We start from the raw sequence: 18,456 nt of genomic DNA on the forward strand, positions 1-18,456 counted from the left end.
TTACATTGAAGTTTCTCGTAAATCTGTCATGTGAAGTAAGTAGTATTTTTATAGGCATAATTTATGTTTGGATTTTACTATGCTTTTTCGCGGTCCTGAGAAAGTCGTAGATCGCGGTTCCACTGTAAACAGTTATCCTGGTCGTGGGGTCACGTACCTTTCTGTGATGTTGTACACATGTGTGAGGGAAAAACACAATGGGTAAAACACACGCACGCACGCACACACACACACACACACAAACAAACAAACAAACAAGCAAACAAATACACACACAAAAAAAAAAGACAACTAAGGCACCTCTGTGTTATTCAGTTATGACTGCTTCTTTTTCTCGAAAAGTGAAACCAATAGAAAGCTGATGAAAATGCTTTCATTCTTCAGTATGTGGAATACCTTGACTATTTCTCTAATTATTTGATTATTGTCGCAATGAATAGTGGTTGTGGGGTTAAAGTGAGGCATATGATCACACCACACGTGTGGCAATGGTGTTCTGATATGCTCTCATATCTGAATTTCTTTTTATTTGCTGTGCGACTCTGGGTCATTTACTGTAGACTGTGTGTCATGTGACCATAATTCTTTATAATGTGTTATTTCCAATAAATTTGAGCAAGTGTGAGTCAATGATTGCCTCATTCCATCTTTTCTGTCCATTCTCATTCTGCCCTGCATTCAAGCAACAATGAACTGGCGATAATTAGCCCAAATGTCTGTATTGCATAATTTAAGTTGCTTGCTTCTTTTTTTTTTCTTTTGCACTGCTTTTCCAAACCTATGTATGTTGAAGATGCATTTCAGTCATAGATAGGCTCCAGCACATAAAAGTGACGTTTAGCCCTTTTCACATGTTCTTTTGTTTTCTTTCAAAATTCATTGTGCAGTTGCGACAAAAGGCCTTCCAGAATGCATACCTGAACCGTTCTACGCCTACCTTTGACCTGGGGTCTCTTGATGATCCGCCCTATGGACCTGTAGCCCTGCACACTGCCCTGGAGGTTGGTCTTTGCATTGCAATTTCGGTGGCCTTTTAGGTGTAGACTTCCTAAATGCTATGCAAATGCTACAGCAGAGTTTACATGGGTTTCTTCAGCGGTGCTTGAACCACCATGCTATTAATGTGAAGTATGGTCGGCCACAAGAGTTTACAGGACATAGGATGTGCGAAGAGGCTGAATTCCTGTGATGCTGGGACGCATAGGCTCGAACTCAACGGTTCAATCTAGTGTAGCGCATTTTGTAGGAACCTGTGTCCCATAAACATTTGTGGCCAGCTGTGCACATATTTGAGTTTCATCTTTATGGCTACAGAATAATGTGTGGATTGTTATGTCTTCTCGAAATAAATTTTTTATTGCAAGATTGTTGCATGAATACATTAAAATTATACACATTGAAAGCAGACATTGAAATCTAGCAGGCAGATGAAGCCATACTGGGTAAATTAAAATTTTGGCATTAAGAAAGTAATATTGTTTAATGAATCATTCAGCAAGTTGGTAAGTTTTCACAGCTGATCAAGCAAAGTTACTTTCTAAGTTGCCTTGAGCTTAAAATAGTTTAATCAGAGCGACCACATAAACCTGGGCTGATAACTAGCTGGTTGTCTACGAAACAAGCCCGAATAAGGAGTATCGGTAATCTAGAAATAGCCGAAAACGTGCAGCACATATAGTCTGAAGAGTTCATTTAGAAGCCAACCTTGCGCAGGTAAAATCTCTAAAAAAATCCATACATGCTTTGTGGCATAGCTGAAATTACGACAAAAACACCATAAAACTGCTAGCAGTCATCATTTACTTACTACAATGCTAAATTGTGCTCAGTAACAATCATAATTTAGGTCAACATTCCTATTGGTAGGTAAAGTAAAAGTACACATGAATAAGAAGAAAACGAAAAGGTACACTTAATCTGTGTTCAAATAATGATTCCCGCAGTTGTGCAAGTTCAGATGTCACTCTCTACCACCTGCAATGAAGCTTGCATGTTGAAGAATCTGCCTTTTGGCAATGTTTTTATTTCAGCCCTAGAAAGAGGAATAATTCTGGATTATGAGCCTTGAATGCAAATATAGTGTTCCCCATCATGTTAGTGAGCTGTGTAGCACTAGCCAAGGCTTCTGTGGAGTTCGACAGTTCGAGCTAGACTCACGAAGATAATAAAAAGCGTCATGTCACTATGTTTTCACAACTAGACTACACAAGTGGCAGTGGTCCCAAACAATCATGGCAAATGGATGGAACAATATTGAAACTTGCTGGTGGAACTTTCAAGCAACCCAATGAAAACTAGAAGCCTAATGACCCACCTACAATAAGTGGAACTGGTCAATATGTTCTTCTGAATGTATTAAAATGGGTGCAGACCTCTTCGAATGAATAAAATGCTGTATGCTAAATATAGTTAAAACAAAAACATGCACTTACTGAAAGGTGTGTCTCCACATGTGTCTACGTCTTTGTGTCATGCGAGCAAATTTTGTCACTATGTTCACTGCGCACATTATGGCAGACCTGAACAAGCAGGCCTTGACGCATTTGAACTTCTTTTGTTCCTAGCTGTGTCAGTGTGCCACAATGTCACGTGTCACAGTGTGGCAGCGGGTGAGAGCTGTACTGCACTTGCTTGACTTCGTGCGAGTCTTGCTCAAGACACGTGTGTCTGTCATAAAACAATAATGACAATCTCACATTATTGGAGTTTCAATCTGTGATTGCAATTTGTCCCTCCTCTGGGTCACACGAGGTTAGTGGAACAGCAGTCACTTGTTGGCACTTTTACAACAGCTCTGACTAAGTCGCTTTAATGTGGTTGTGTGGAGTGCCCTCTCCACACTATTAGCTCCGAGAAAGAGGAATGGCGCCCTCTCGCGAGTGACGTCACGGCCAGGACGCCGCTCGCTCCGGCTCGCTCGGCTGCCGCGCGCGCTTGTTCCCTTCGTGTATGCTTGGGGTATAGGTGGCTCGAGCCGTACGTATTGAAGAATAAGTCGGCTTCTTTCAGCTGCCATACCTTAACCACAGTTTCTTCTTCAAAAGCGTGTGAGTCGAGAAACTTTGCGGCTTGGATATCGCAAGCTAAGTAGCGTTAAAGGGGTCTGCTAGTTTTTGCAATGGATATATGCGCCGTGTCTATCGGTAAATTTTGACTAAAAAAAGAATATCTGCAAATTCAACGCGCGAAGTTGTGTATGATGCTTCGCTAAACACTTAACATTCCTTTAGTATTTAGCTATGAGCGGTATTGCATTTTACGTGGAAGAAAAATTTGGTAATTGGCGTCAACATGTTATCCGATGTTAGAAAGACACTGCCCAGCGAAGCTGTCATCATGATTCCTATTACTCTGGTGTGTTCTATTCAAATATGGTCATTCATTAATGCGTAAAAAAATAGTTAGGCGCGCATTTATTATGAAAATGTTTGCTGCTACTTTCATGGCCCTCTGAAACAGGCCTCCAAAAAACGAATTGCTCATGGCTGCTAACACGACGGTGCGTCATGTAGAGTATTTACATAGTTAATTCACAAACACCATAGTAGCAATCACCTGAGAGAAAAGTTTCGTTGTTTAGATCGAGAGCCACTCAATTGAAAGTGATGAAATGTATCATAGTGGCCCTCAGTAGCCTTTATCGACAATATGGCACACCCCTGATCACGTAACGGTAGCAATCGACTGTCCGTATGGCGAGGCACGCTATGTTCGCGAAACCCATCAGTTCACTTCAACTTCGAATTAAAACCATAAAGCATTTTTTTACAGCGCCAACTGGAATGGCTAAAGTATTCTCGAGCTACTACTACGCAGCTTAGATTGCCTACAAAAGGAAAATGCAAGCACCTTTTGTCTCACCATGTCTCGATCCAGCGTTAATTATACAAACGGATAACTATTCCCTTCGTCGGTACAAAAAAGAGAACCTTGCAGGCTAATTTAAGTTTGCTCCAATCCAATCGCAAACATTCATAAAGAAAACACCACAAGCCTTGCATATACTTTCACTTGATTTCTGACCCTCCACAGGGGGAATTTCGATATCTTCAATATGTCCCATACTACTAGTCATTGACGCTTCGACTGCTTTCTGGCTGCAGCTATGCGGTCCAGCAGGCATACTTCACTAAACAAATTGGGCCGAGCAGCCTGTGTCAGTTTGCCAAACAGATTCGTCGTGTATATTCCTCAAGCAACAAGCACCAGTAAATTTCTCAAGTGAGTTTGATTTGATTTGATTTATTAATTTCCATTTACACACACACATGTACAGAGGAGTGGTAAATGGAGGTGGATGAGGGAAAAAAGCCGCACAGACGCGGCTTGAGGTAACCTCACCCTCTTAGGTACAATATGGCTGCATGGGGTAACACATCAAGCGCCATATAAATTACATTTATATAGTGGGCATAAAACATTGCAGTTATACAATATATGAAAGCACAGTGAAATATTTCCACGATAACAATGCAAAACACACTGCGGCATTGAAATAAATAAATGATATACACTTGGTAACATAGACAAAAAAAGAGGAACATAACATGCATTATTAATCATTAACAAACGCGCTCTAAAGAGGTGAGTTGAACGTGTAGCACGGAAAAGGGAATATATATTGGTACGTTCCTATTTGTACTCTGTAAATAGCTGTAAGCCTTCATTAACTTTACTTCAAATTTCCGCCGCTTAAAAAAAATAAACACGTGAAGAACCGCCTAATGTTGACAAGCAGTTAAAGAAGCAAGTGAGGCATGTAGAATCTAAGCCAGTATTAGTTAAGTCACCGTGCTACTGCCGAGCGTTTCTGTGAGGAAATGCAAAAATTCGATATTATACCATGAACTACTCGTCGTGAGCAAACCTGTTTTAGCGGAATAAAATCAACGTAACTGCTGTAGAAGTCATATATAGCCAGCTTTGTGACATACTTGTTGCACCGCGGCAGGTATGGTATCATAACTGGATTCCTATAGGTTATGCTTTTGCGATTGTCGATCCGCGCATGAAAAACCCGCAATGGGCTGGTCTGCGTCGCTTCGGCTGGCACTGTAGCGTTGCCTTCGAGAGCTGCATTGTTGTCTAAGAAATTAGCTCTTTGAATAAATGTTCGCAAAGGAAGACGTCGCAAAAATATATTTGAGACGACCACCATAAGTATACAAGGAGAGAGAACGAGGGCGAACAAACGAAAACACCGCAGAAAGCGCCCGGAAAACGCCCGAACTGTAGCAGACGACAGGCGCGAGTCCGTGCCCTGACGTCACGCGAGCGGCGCACGCAGCGCAGCTCGTGTTCGTTCTCGGGGCTAATAGTTTCCTCCAAAAATTATCGGAACGAATACTGGTGCTATAGTGCCTACAGCAGGTGCGAGTACAGAGCATGGGAATGATGGTAAGTATAGGGATTTGCCTAAGTTCCATCCTTCTGGATTCAAATGGTCTTGTGACAGTGTGAAGCGATTATTTTCAATAAAATATTCTGTTATAAATGCAGCAGTTTGCATTGTTTATGTATGTGCGCAGTGTTACTGCTTTCTGTGTTGAAAAATATAGGATAGTCCTTGAAGTGTAAGCCAATAATGGCAGATATATGGTAGTAAACAGATCCACAAGCACAATGATTAGACACATTCGTGTACTAACCATCATTCCCATGGCGACTGAAAGATAACAGTGCCAGAGTTCCCTCTAGCAATTTTAGCAGGAGGCTCTGTTCTCCACACAACTTTCCTGGCAATGCGCATGTAATCATTTCATGTTAACCACATGCAGCTACTCCTGAGATACTATTGGGATGTGCATGCATTCCCACAGCATCAAATAAACATAAGGTACTACTCCTTTGCTATCAGGGCAAACCGACTCATTTGACTGTGGCAGTGCCTGTTTAATATGCTGGTAAGCCTCCACATTGCCTTGCTGTCTCGAAAATTTTTTTTACCATTCTCTGGCACTGTTAAGGCATTCCGAGGCAGCTACGATCCAACCTCGGTTGTCAGCTACTGTCAACGCTTCTCGGACTTCCAGGCCGCTGCGAAGGTTTCGCTGCTCGAGGGACAGTTTGCCCAGGTGAGAGATAATCTGCGTGGAGTCTACTTTGGCGCATTGTGATGTGAATGCTCTTTTTCACTTCAGCAGTAGCTAAAATCTCAAAACTGGCTTTGCAGTCTCCATTCATCTATCCTTTTCGTTACACTGACGAAAATTGTCATCAGGAAGTCATTATGAAGCCATTAGTGTTATTGTGCTGCCATCGGGTCACATTTTGTGCTTTGCCCTCACCATAGGGTGAAGAAAAAATTCCGGTAGAATCCCCCTCGGGATTGCTGTCAACGTTAATGCACTTAGCAATAAAGCAATTAGGCAGCACACTGTATTGCCACTGCCAAAATGCGTCATGTAGGAGGTGTTTATTGCAGCTGGACTACTCTTTTGTGCCTCCCTCTGGACACACTGCGCCATCTAGCAGTGCCACTGCATTGTCTGCGCACGGCCTCCGAGATGTGTGATGTGTTAGTCTGTATGGATGCTGAGAACTGTTCCCCACTGCCCATGCCCAATCATTATGCAGCACTAAGTTGCCAGGCTAGTGGAACCAGGATGGGTGCTTGAGGAACCCATGTGACAGGGTTTCGAATTCGTCCAGCACTGACGAAATTTTTAAGGCAGTGTGAAAGAAGTTAGGTACAGCCATATCCTGTACCTCATTCTGCAAAGTATGTGAACTTCCTTGAGAATGCTAACTGCATTAAAAACATCGCCCACCACCGCCACTGGGATTTGAACTAAAGATGTGAACGGCAGGAAAAAAAAAAAAAAAGCCTTGAAAATTTTGGGAAAAGACCAGGTTTCTTTAGTTTTTTTTTCAACTAGGATACTTCTCGGCCCACCAGAAGCAGTCATTGCTTAAAATTGTTCCTTTGAATGCAACAATTGATTGTTTTAGGTTTTCCTTTTTTCCGCATACAACTGCAATTTTGAATGGCCTTGAGTGGTGCTTGCGCGAGTTATCAAGTGATGTATTTGCCAACCTATTACCTAATTATGTTCATTAATCAACTAGCTCTTCCTGATATTGTTTTTTCTGTTGTTTGTTTTCTTTTTGCCACTCAAATGTATTCTTCAATTGATTGACATATATATGTACTGACTCCTGCAATATCTTGCTATGCAAGATGGCAGTATATGTAAATAAATAAATAAAATAAAAATTGAAAAAAATGAAGAAAAAAGAAAACGGAACTTCCATGCAGAATTCTTCTGTTGTGATGTGTCTCCTTTCGACGTACCTAAAAGCTTGGTCAAAAGAAGGAGTTAGGGAGTCTGCGAAGCACCTGGATCCATCCATGCAGTGGCAAGGGCTTTGCTCCAACCAACCTTAAAGCCCTCTCACCTGTCTCGTACTGCAGATTCCCCCTTATTCTGTGGCATGTGAAAGAAACTGGTCCAAGTTTGAAAATTTGCTCACCAAGCTAAACAACAGGCTCCCAGGGGATCGCAGTCAAAAACTTGTATACATGCACTCTTAGAATGACAGAAAGCTGAGCTAGTTAGCAAGGATTCATTATGCAAAAAAGAAGTGAGGCGTGCAGACAGGACACAAGAGTAGAGAAATGGACAACACGAATGCTGGTGTTCGTGTTGTTCACTTCTCTACTCTTGTGTCCTGTCTGCACGCCTCACTTCTTTTTTGCATAATACGTGCACTCTTAGCTCAATGCCCGTAAAGCTTTGTCCGCAGCACAGCGAAGCGTTTATGTGTTGTGGGGTCTGATGTGGGATTCTCACACCGTACTCTTGGGACAAAGGAACGACAACACAATAGTGCAAACAATCACAAGGGCATTTATTGCACCTTTCATAGATCAATGCCTGCTAGCCGAGTTGCTATCCACAAAACATGCCGATGGGCGCGCGACAAATCTAGAAGTCCGACTCACCGCATCCTCGCGAGCGAATATGTTCGCTCCATGCTGGATCCCAACGCCTGGTCGTTCGCGTGTATAGTCACGCGAATCGTGGCGCGTTCGAAGGCGGCCACGCGAGGCGGTCTCGCAGAAGCATCGGTCGCCGCGCGCGCGGAATGTCCGCGCTGTTTGCCGACCCGCCGGGAAAAAGGGTCGCTGCACGTGCAGCACGGCACGTCCGTCCCGCTGGCTGTCTCGAACCCAAGAGAGAGCGCCTTGTCTCTCCTGCACCCAAGTAACCCCGCAGCAGCGCAACACTAGCGCCATCTCTCGCACTGCGCCTGTACCATTCCGACCGCTGCATGTGCGGCGAAGCCGCACTACAGGAGACGCGCTATGCGGGAAAAACATCAGGGGAGGTGCGAGGGTCGCGCATCCCCACAGTGTCAAGTGGGAATGAATCGGGCACTGATTGATACAAATGAAGGTCTTGATGCTTTGATGTGAAATTAATGCCTTGACATGAAATAGTGCCTAGATTTTAAACCTGGAAACTCTGCTGGAACTTTTGTGATGCAGTAATGTAACAATTTATATTCTTTTTTGAGTGTTAGAGAAATAATTATGTCGGGTTTTTCATAGCTCTGTGTGCAATTGACCTTTCTTTTTCAATTTTTAATATTTTTCTGGAAGAAACTTGAAAGATACCAGTTTTTTTTACCCCCTTCAAAGTTTCAAGAAGTTTTACATCTCTAATTTAAACTCATGTTCATGCAACAATGTGCAGTTGGGAGCTGGATGCACTAACCACAGTGCTGTTGCGCAGCTTTAGTGTTTGGTAATTTGTGCAAGGTATTGCATACCGCACAGGCTCTGAGAGTGATTGTTTCTGCTTACATATCTCAGAGATCACTACTGGCAATACCGTAGTGGACGAGGATGACATTGTGTACTCTGTGTGGTGCCGGGACGTGCATCTAGCTGGCTGGGGGGTTATACCTAAGCATCCAGACACCGGCACAGACACGAGCAGTAATGTGGAGAAGGCAACTGTGGCTGGGAAAGACACTAGGGCTTCTACTGAGGTCTTTTTTATACTCTTCAGTGCCAATCAGTAGGCAGCATGCTGATGCAGAAAGTTTCACAAACTTCTGCTAAATTTAGCAGATGAATTTTTCAACAGGCACATTGAATTGCCTTGAGGAGGCGCTGCCGGAGGTCACTACTCAAGACAAAGCAAATAAGTTTTTACCGAGAAGTTGTCAATGTACTGTGCAATAGCCTACTGCTGTTGCTTGTGGGGATCAAGGACCCTTCCAGCGCCTCATCCCCCAGCTTGCACATGGTGCTTTGCTCGATCTCCGGGAAGTGCTGCCCATGTGACAACATGGCAGACACGGCTGGTGCAGTGGAGCTAATTTCCTGCACAAACCGTAGTTCTCCCTCCCGCCATCAAGTCACTGTGTGAGTACACGTCACCCTGATCGGCCTCCCGAGTGGTGGCCACCGAGTGCCCTGTCCATACTTCATTGCCGTGGCAGTTGTTCACAGGCCTGCAATGAGTCAGTTACGTGGGACTTCTGTTCCCGTGACTTCTCGTTCTCTCACTTAGTGGACCACTACCCACTTAGTCCTAGCTTAGCGGGGCACTGGATTTGTCTTGCATTGAGTTTTTGCCTGTAAGTGCCATGACTGTCGTACTGTAGTGTATCGACAAACCCATTCTGATTTCCGAGTGTTCTCTGCGTCGTGTCAGAGAGTCGACAAACACTGCCATAGTGCCTTTGTGCGTTGCGTAGTGGAGGAGCATCGTGCCCTTTCTTGCAGGGTAAGCGTCATGCAAACCCACATCTGCACACTGCAGATAAGTTTGGAGCCAGAAGAATAGCTGAAGTCTAGAGATTTCTGTGTGAGGGGGGGCGCGGGTTTATACAGTAGAACTTTGTTAATACGATCCCGTTTCGTAGGATTTCCCGATGCCAACGTTCGTAATCCAGAACACAAAAAATGACCCAATACAGTTACACTTTTTTTTTTACCGGTTGATATGTTCCCGGAAAACACGATCTTCCAGCACAAGCGTTCATTGCGTCGCCAAATTGCGATGGTATGATACGTTTCCTGGCCTCTAAATCCCATATGTAAACAAGAAAAGGCACAAGGCACACACAATCGAAAACAGTAGCGCATACCACGGCAACTTCCCCATACTATTTGCTTGCCCGTCTTGTGTGAAAAGGCCGGCACGCACTCATTCCTCTTCAGGTACCAGCAAACCTTGCAGTTTGTTGCACATCACCATTCAAAGCTTTCGTCGCCAACCCTATTCTGATAAGCATCGCCCGCACGGTGCGGGCGATGACGGTGCAAACTACACCACGTGCACCGCTGTTCGCGCCAACAGCACTTGTGGTTTCAGCGATCTGTGCAACAAGACTCGCCATAAACTGGAATATTTTAGCTTCATTTTTATTTTTTGTTTTCTCCCTTTCAAATGTAAGAACCAGAACAGAAGCAAAATGATCTCACTAGAGGGGAATCGCGCAGTGCAGCCAAACCGGATGTGTGTGCCTATCAATGGTGATGACTGGACGGCGCGCACTATATCTTCACTTATGCTTGGGCCACGCGCTCCGCTGTTCAAGTTTCATTTGACGCTGATAGTACATGTTTGTGATCTTAAAATACAAATACTGGCATGTAACACTAAACTAGTTTTAATGGAATGCGATCTATATCTGTTCTATTGTGTTGAGCTAGCCTATTTCTCAAAGCAGGTGCTGCCAAGAAAGTAGCTTGTTTTCAAATGGCTGGTTTCTAGTAATGAGGGGAACTGTTAAGCCAGGTGTTGCGAGCCAAAATTATTGCTTCTTTGAAAATATTTCTGAAACTTCTTTGAGCGTTCCTCATTCCATGAACAATATATGCCCCAGGTGCTAACTTGTGGTCTGTGGATGATGTGATTTTGCTGTTTGCAGGCCTTGCAGTACCAGCTCCAGGCTCTCATGTTTGACCCTAGGTTGACCCGTGAGTTCCTGACAACAAATGCGGTGGAGGCCGTCACCTACTACTTGGGGTGAGAGATTGTCCTCGCAAAAGCCTTCAGTTGTCAGATGCTACTAGCTTTTCTCAAAAATAGCATAGAGCTGTTTGGTTCCGTTAAGTTGATTGCAAGTCCAGCATTTGTACCGTCCACTTCTTCGCCGGTGTTTGCATCATTATGTTAGTAATTTGTTTGTTCACTAGTTCCGCAAACATAATTTGTGATATGTTTAGCATGGTCTGCATGACAGACCAAATCACCGATTTAGTTAATTGACTAGGCATTGCATGAGTTGGTGGCACTGACTCAAGCTACAAGCAGCTAATACATTTGTCCCATGTGTGGCGGTGTTCAGTGTTGCTCATTCTTGTGAGACTTGGTCTACAGATGTTAATTGGAAGTTTGCACCGTGGTGTTTAAGTGAACACTAAAGGCCATTATTTAGTCAAGCTGATTGATAGGTTGTTGCTCCGAGATATCGAAAGTGTCATTTCTACCGAGACTAGGTCTTTTGTTAGGGACGAAATAGAATAAATGTTGGACTGTATCATTGCCTATACTTCAAAAGGCGCATAGCAGGAGCTCCTGTCCCATTTAAATAGGTAGCTTGTAGTTAACTGTATGAAATAAAAAACCTTCGCATTGCACTTAATGGATTGATTATGCTTGCGCACAGAGACTCATTGCCTTTGTGTGTTGTGGGATCTCACACGTGCTCTTCGGACAAAGGAATAACAGCATAGCAGGGCAAACAATTGCAAGCGCATTTATTGCGCCTTTTATACACTGATCTAGCCAGCCAAATTACTAAGAATAGAACATGCTGATGAACGTAGACGAATGGAAAAAATCTGGCTCACCGCAACAGGATGTCGAGCGAATATGTTTGCCCCATGCTGGACACCAGTGCTTAATCGTTTGCGTGTACAGTCACGCAAATGGTGGCACATCTGAACAATCTGAGTTCATCCACCCCGGTGCCCCACTCAGGAGCCTCGCGAGATGGTCCTGCACCCCATACCAACAGGTGTGTGACAAGTCCACGCACTCTGCCAATCCCAAGCCAAACAGACATAGGCTACCCCATTTTGTGCTCGAGTAATCCCGCTCTTAGGTGGTGTTAGCAGCACAGCACTCAACGCCATCTCTCCTACTATTCTGCAACTACACAGACCGCTGCCGGTGATTAGCTACGCGGAGAAGCCAGATTACAGTAGATGCGAGAGCCTTGCAGGGAAAACAGCACCAGGGAAGGCGTGAGAGTCGAGCGTCACCGCAGTGTTTAGAAAGATATGTCTGCTTAGAAGCTTAGAAAGATAAAATGTAGTAAATAACGCCACAAGAGCATCTGAAGCCACAAGTGTGAAGATCAGACAAATCCATATGCTAACCATTGTTGCCATGGCAGCTGAGCAATAGCAGGGCCAGAATTCCCTCCAAGTATTTTGCTGAAAGTACCCTATATAGTAGAAAGAAGTGTAGCTAGATGGCACTATGATGTGCTTAGCTTGTTGGGACTACCTTGGGACATGTGCTGTAACAACTCAGCTTGACACTGACTGTGCTCAAAAATATGGCATGACCTGCAGAACATGTCTGCTGTGTGGAGATCGTGAGCAGCAAAATGAAAGCATTGAATGCGTTCTTTCTGGCATACTGGAACTGCATTGTACGAGTGACCTACCTGTACACACTGTGAACCTGGTACCTGCATGTGGCTGTGGCATCCCACAGCTCAGCACAAGGTTGCAGGTTTGATGCCTAGCCACGGTGGCTGCAGTTAGATAAGGGCAGAATGCACAAACATTCATGGGCTTATATTTAAGTGCACAGTAAACAACCCTAGACGGTAAAGAATTATTCAGAAGCCTTGTACTAGGGCACCTCTCCTAGCCTCATTGTTGCTTCAAGACATATAAATCTATAAACCAGTCAATTAGTGGATAAAAATTCCGCCAGAACTCATCTCATGATAAATGTCGATGTTAATGGGATTCATGTTGAAGCAATGTAGCTACACACTGTATTGCAACTACAGAGATGCATCACATATGAGGCATGTGCTGCAGCCGGGCTCCTTTATCGTGCATCCCTCTGGAGACGCCGCACCACCTAACGTGGTTTCCTCAGCACAGCAGCCTATTGCTCTGCCCATGGTCTACCCATAGACTACCTAGTGGCTCAAGTTGGTAGGAAAATGGTTTAGAGACAGGCATAGACAGACAGACGGACGGACGGTCCGTCCATCCGTCCATCCGGCTGTCCGTCCGTCTCTCTCTCTCTAAACCATTTTCCTACCAACTTGAGTCACTAGGTAGTCCATGGGTAGACCATGGGCAGAGCAATAGGCTGCTGTGCTGAGGACGGACGGATGAACGGACATAGACAAGATAGATTCCTTAAAGTGTGTGACGCATCCGAAGAGTGCTAATCGTGTTAGCAAATTATCAGTCACTGACCCATTTCCTCAATTACTTGTTTGCTCATCCCCTCACATCCACTTGCTGACTTATTCACTCACTCACTCTCTCTCTCTGGTTCATTCGTTGGACTTATGCTAATTAATTTACTTTTGCAGGCTCATTGACAAGGAGAACAGTGAAGCCAACTTTGGATTTTTCGAAAACGTAAGTAAACTGTTTTGATGCTTAAACTTCTGCCATGTTACAAAGTAGCAAGCTGTGAGAATTAGAACTTGCCGCAGTTGCTTAGCAGGTATGTTGTTGCGCTGCTAAACACAAGGTCACGGGATCGATCTCTGGGCACGGTGGCCACATTTCAATGGGGACGAAAGGCAAAACCGCTCGTGTCTCATGCACTGGGGGCCCGTTAAAAATCTCCTGGTGGTCAAAATTAATCCAGAGTCCCCCACTACAGAATGCCTCATAATCAAATCATGGATTTTACACATAAAACTGCAGAGTTTAGTTCTGTGAGAGTTAGATATAATTTCGCCAGCCATCTTTCATCTCTTGTGCAATTATATTTAAAGAGGTCTTGCTGTGACATGCTATCACAAGCACATAACAGCATGACATGACATATTTCTTTCAAGATGAGAGAATGTTATAACGCTCTCTAACGTGAATGCAATTTGACGAAAAGAGTCTCCTTTGAACCAAAGATTCCCTTTGACAAAGAACCATTGTGGGTACCTGACAACTATTCTGAATTTTTGTGTAAAGTTCACTATAAGTTGGACCAGTTCTATGATTTTATGAATCTTGCAGCAAGCTTTACAAAATATAATTCTATTTGCAAAGAATATTTAAGCATGTTAATAAATGGGGCTGTTGAAAATTTCCAAAAAGTGCATGCAAAGAAAAAATTGTCTTTGTACCTGCCCACCTTGTGGCAGGACAAGATGTCATATATCAGAAGGTACTTGCTCTGAACGAATTTATTCAGATGAGTGTTTGACGCAGGTGAATTTGGAACAGCAGTTTACTCGAAAATGTCACTGTCACCTAAAAACAATGTGTTGCTTAGTCCCTGCTCTTCCAAGTTTGCTGCTGCTTGCATACTGGATGTAGATTCTAAAGGCAAATCATTGTTAACAAAGTGCACATGTATCCCACAACATATGTGTGCCCAGGGCAACACTTAACGGAAAACATGCTATACAGTGCTATATTTGTCTCTTCTCCTCTCTGGTGTCCAAGTTTTACATTTGTCTGTTAGTCTAAAGATGCTATCCTCCACCCCAGCAACCAGGGTTCTTCGTGTAGCTGTTCACAATAGCACAACTGATGCTGCAATGTCCTTTGGTGGCATAGGATGTCATGTACTCAAACTGTAGTCAGGCCCATAATATCCAGGCCTGTGGTGCACTCTTAAAAGAAGTTTGCACCCTTTGGGGTTTATCGTGTCGCACAACAGTAATCGTCGTCTGCCTTGCGTGTGTTTTCTTTCTTTAAAACTCTGCATTCGCTACTTTCCTGTCGGGACTACTGTGTCACGCTGATAATGCGCATGCCGTTTGTGACCTGGAAGTACCGTGAATGCAGTGTTAAAGAAAGGACATGTGGGCAAGATAGGTGACGATTATTGTTGTGTGACAAGAGAAGCCCCAAAGGGTGCAAACGTTTTTAGGAGTGGGAGGCAGACCTGGAGGGTTCAGTCTGAGGAGCCTACGTAGATCGGTGTTCAGATTGAAATCAGCAACACTGCTTCGCTCCTTCTCTTGTTGTTTCAGATGGTGAGCTTTTGGCAAGAGGAAGAGCTTCCTGTGAAACCTCTGGAGAAACTGTTCCAGTCCCACCTTCCAGACATTGGCTACTCACTTGGCCTGGTCCTGTTCAGGTGAGAGCCTGGCTTGCTAAGTCAGTGTGTCGATGTACGACTGCCACATTTGGCATCGCTCCCGCAGTCTCGGTGGTTAGCACCAGATTATGATTTTATTTCACAGCTCTTTGTCTACATTTTTTTTTGTCATTTTCCATGGCCTCAAGGCTGCGAAACTCAAGACCCTCGCAATGCAACAAGTGAGAAGGGGATCTGAGGGGCTAGATGTTTTTTGCTAGTTACAACCATGTGAAGCCAACAGACTTATGAAGCCCACGAAAACATAGTGAAAACTGTTATTTTTAAAAAGTTTTAATGCAGCTAAAATAAGAAAAAGGTAAATGAAAATGATTGAAAAGACAAATTTGCCACCATTGGGAGCTGGACCTTCATCTTTCATATTGCATGTACAGTGCTTTATCACATTCACATGCCATGGTCTTGGGTATCTCTGACTATTACCCCCAGGGCTGGGTCTATGACATAAACCCAAATACCCAAGAAAGTGGGCCATAAGATGGCCATTGGGGTAACCTAATAGAGGCTCAGCACTGCGTATACCATGCACATTGGTTTGACCTGCACCAATTTCTTGATTTCTTTTTCGTCCCTTTTCATTTACCTTTTCTTTGTGTTTCTTAAACTTCAATTGAACATAGTGGTTTATTTCCCCTATGCTTTCTTTTGCTTCATTGTCTGCTGACTTCGTATGTTCATAACAAATCAAAGTCAAAACCCTTTGTTCCCCTTCTTACTTTTTGCCTTCCTGTGGGTTGTGCTGTTTCTGCACCGATTACCTGAAATGGGTTTGTGTCACTGTTTCGAGGAGATACCATAAGAAGCCAACAAACACTGACACTAAGGACAACATAGGGGAAATTAATTGTGCTTAATAAATGAAATAAAAAAAAACGATAAACTAATGGAAGTGAAAGTGGATGAAAAACAGATTGCTGCAGGTGGGGAATGATCCCACAACCAAAGACCCAAGAAAGTGGATGGGGAAACAGTGTCGCAGTAGGTCAATTGGTAGAGCATCGCACGTGAAGTGTGAAGGTTGTGGGATCGTTCCCCACCTGTGGCAAGCTGTTTTTTCATCCACTTTCATTTCCATTAGTTTATCGTTTCTTTATTTATTTATTAAGCATGAGTAATTTCCTCTATGTTGTCCTTGGTGCCAGTGTTTGTTGGCTTCTTATGATATGTCTAATAAAAATCGGGCCCCTCTGTTAACCTCCTTTCTTCTTGCTTGGATGAGAAGCATTTTCCATGTTAAAACGAATATCGCATTCATATAAGTGTAATAAAACAAAGTTGCAGTTCTGCCCGTAATGCAAGGCAATGACACAATAGCTGGCGCAACATTGTGCACAGTAAGTATTACACTGTTTCATGTGGTTTCAGTTGAAGTAAATGTTCACAGGTGTGTGCAAGCAATCTGCCTTTGAGAAGAAGAATACAAAAACTTTATTCATTGATGATTCTACTCCAAGTCATCTGCATTTGTGTAGGTGGTACTCTCGGTGGTGGAGAGGCATGGCTTTTTTGTCTTTTAGTGCGAATAGCATTTTTTGCCTACTTCAGCCATATTGAGCCTATGTATGTATGTGTGTGTGTGTGTTTGTGTGTGTGTGTGTGTGCATGTATGTATGTATGTATGGACGTACGTATGTATGTAGCTCAAGTTGTCTACCTGCTTGGGCCACTAGGTATGGGCTCATGGTCATGATGCTGTCATGGTCGTTCCATCGTCATCGGTCAAGCTTTGTCATCCAACATGTTCACTCAACACTTGTCATGCTGTTATCATCACACTGTCATCGTTATACATTCGTCATACATTCATTTCGAACCGCTGTCATGAGGCCATCGTGGGCATTCAGTTGTCATCATTCCAACTTCGTGATCTGGCTCTCGTCATGCCATCGTCGTCACACCTTCTATGGCAACCCAGTGGCCCAAGTTGTCTAATACTACTTTGAGCCATTAGGTATCTCATGGTCGTGATGCCATCATGGTCGTTCTGTAGTCATCTTTCTAGCTTTGTCATCCGACACTCATCCTGCCGTCGTCGTGACGCCACCATCGTGACTACGACGGTGGCGTGATGGTGGCGTTATCTGAATCATGGTACATTGGTTACAAGTGCAGGCAGCTGTAAGGTTTGCCACCATGGCTGCCTAGTGTTAAGCATTTTGAACAGCCTCCTGATAGAGTTGACTTTAAATAATTCGACCCTGACAAGACCGACCAAATTGATCAAATTATTTGATGGGTTGTATTAAAACAGACACAGAAAAACGGCAAAACACACTGCTGATTCATTTGGCAGTATTTGCCTGATCCTAGCACACCCTCATATCGAAAGAAGGCCCGGTTTTTGTTTGTACAAAATAGAAAACTAACGTCGAAATGTCATTAAAGTTCCTATACAAATTAAAAACTTAATGTGACCCAATTTTTCAGCAAGAAAAATTGGCAAGGGTCCAACGAGCGGTCGGTTTTCTGAAGGCAGCTTTCCTGCATGACTTTTTAAAGTCAGCTTTGCCACAGCACAGACGTGATGTGCGGTAAAACATATAAACGTTGCAAACACGATATGGTTTTATATCCGATTTCATTTTTCTTTGAAAAAGAAAAAAAAAGGCAGGCATTATAGTCAGGTAAATATTGTAATCAGCCATTGTGGGCTACATAGTGTTATTGCTTAAAAATCTTCCTAGGGCAGGGCAACAATAGACTTTTTCAACTGGAGATTTTTCACCTGTGTTCAATGCATTCACTGTACCTTAAGCTCTGCCAAGACATGCTGCCACTGAAGGGGTCGCTATTGGGATCACCATAGGAGTCATGCGCATGCATGCTGACTGATCAAGTTTGAATTATTTGGCGAATGCCAATTTTAGGATCGCAATGATGAAAGTTCGGGCCTAGAAATGCATAAGTGCTGGCTGTGACCTTCGGTTGGGATCAAAATAACTGAAAAATTTAATCAACCGGAGTCATATTAATGGAAGTCTACTGTAGCGGCATGGCAGGTATTTTTCTGGTATTGCCATGGGCAGTATAGATTGATGTAGTTAATTGAGGAGCCTTACTCTATCTGTATTAGGTAGCCAGAATATCTGTCATCACCAGGAATGCGTTAATGTAACACTGTGCATACTAAGCATTGGGTACCCACTGCTAACACATGGCCGTGTTGTAGTATAGGAAG

The 18,456-nt window shown here is 43.6% G+C and overlaps 1 protein-coding gene across 2 annotated transcripts in view; it reads left to right on the forward strand.

Moving 5' to 3' along the window:
• LOC135916276 (uncharacterized) overlaps positions 1-18,456 on the forward strand; it is a 165,654-nt gene that overhangs the window by 137,866 nt on the left and 9,332 nt on the right. For both annotated transcript variants that reach the window (XM_070541280.1, XM_065449600.2), the window contains 5 exons: positions 888-1,001; positions 5,967-6,074; positions 10,891-10,988; positions 13,534-13,582; positions 15,151-15,257. In XM_070541280.1, coding sequence (XP_070397381.1) covers positions 888-1,001; positions 5,967-6,074; positions 10,891-10,988; positions 13,534-13,582; positions 15,151-15,257 — 476 coding nt within the window. The remainder of the gene's footprint in view (positions 1-887; positions 1,002-5,966; positions 6,075-10,890; positions 10,989-13,533; positions 13,583-15,150; positions 15,258-18,456) is intronic.

This window comes from Dermacentor albipictus, chromosome 6 (genome assembly GCF_038994185.2).
Source record: "Dermacentor albipictus isolate Rhodes 1998 colony chromosome 6, USDA_Dalb.pri_finalv2, whole genome shotgun sequence".
Classification (NCBI taxonomy): Eukaryota; Metazoa; Arthropoda; class Arachnida; order Ixodida; family Ixodidae; genus Dermacentor; species Dermacentor albipictus.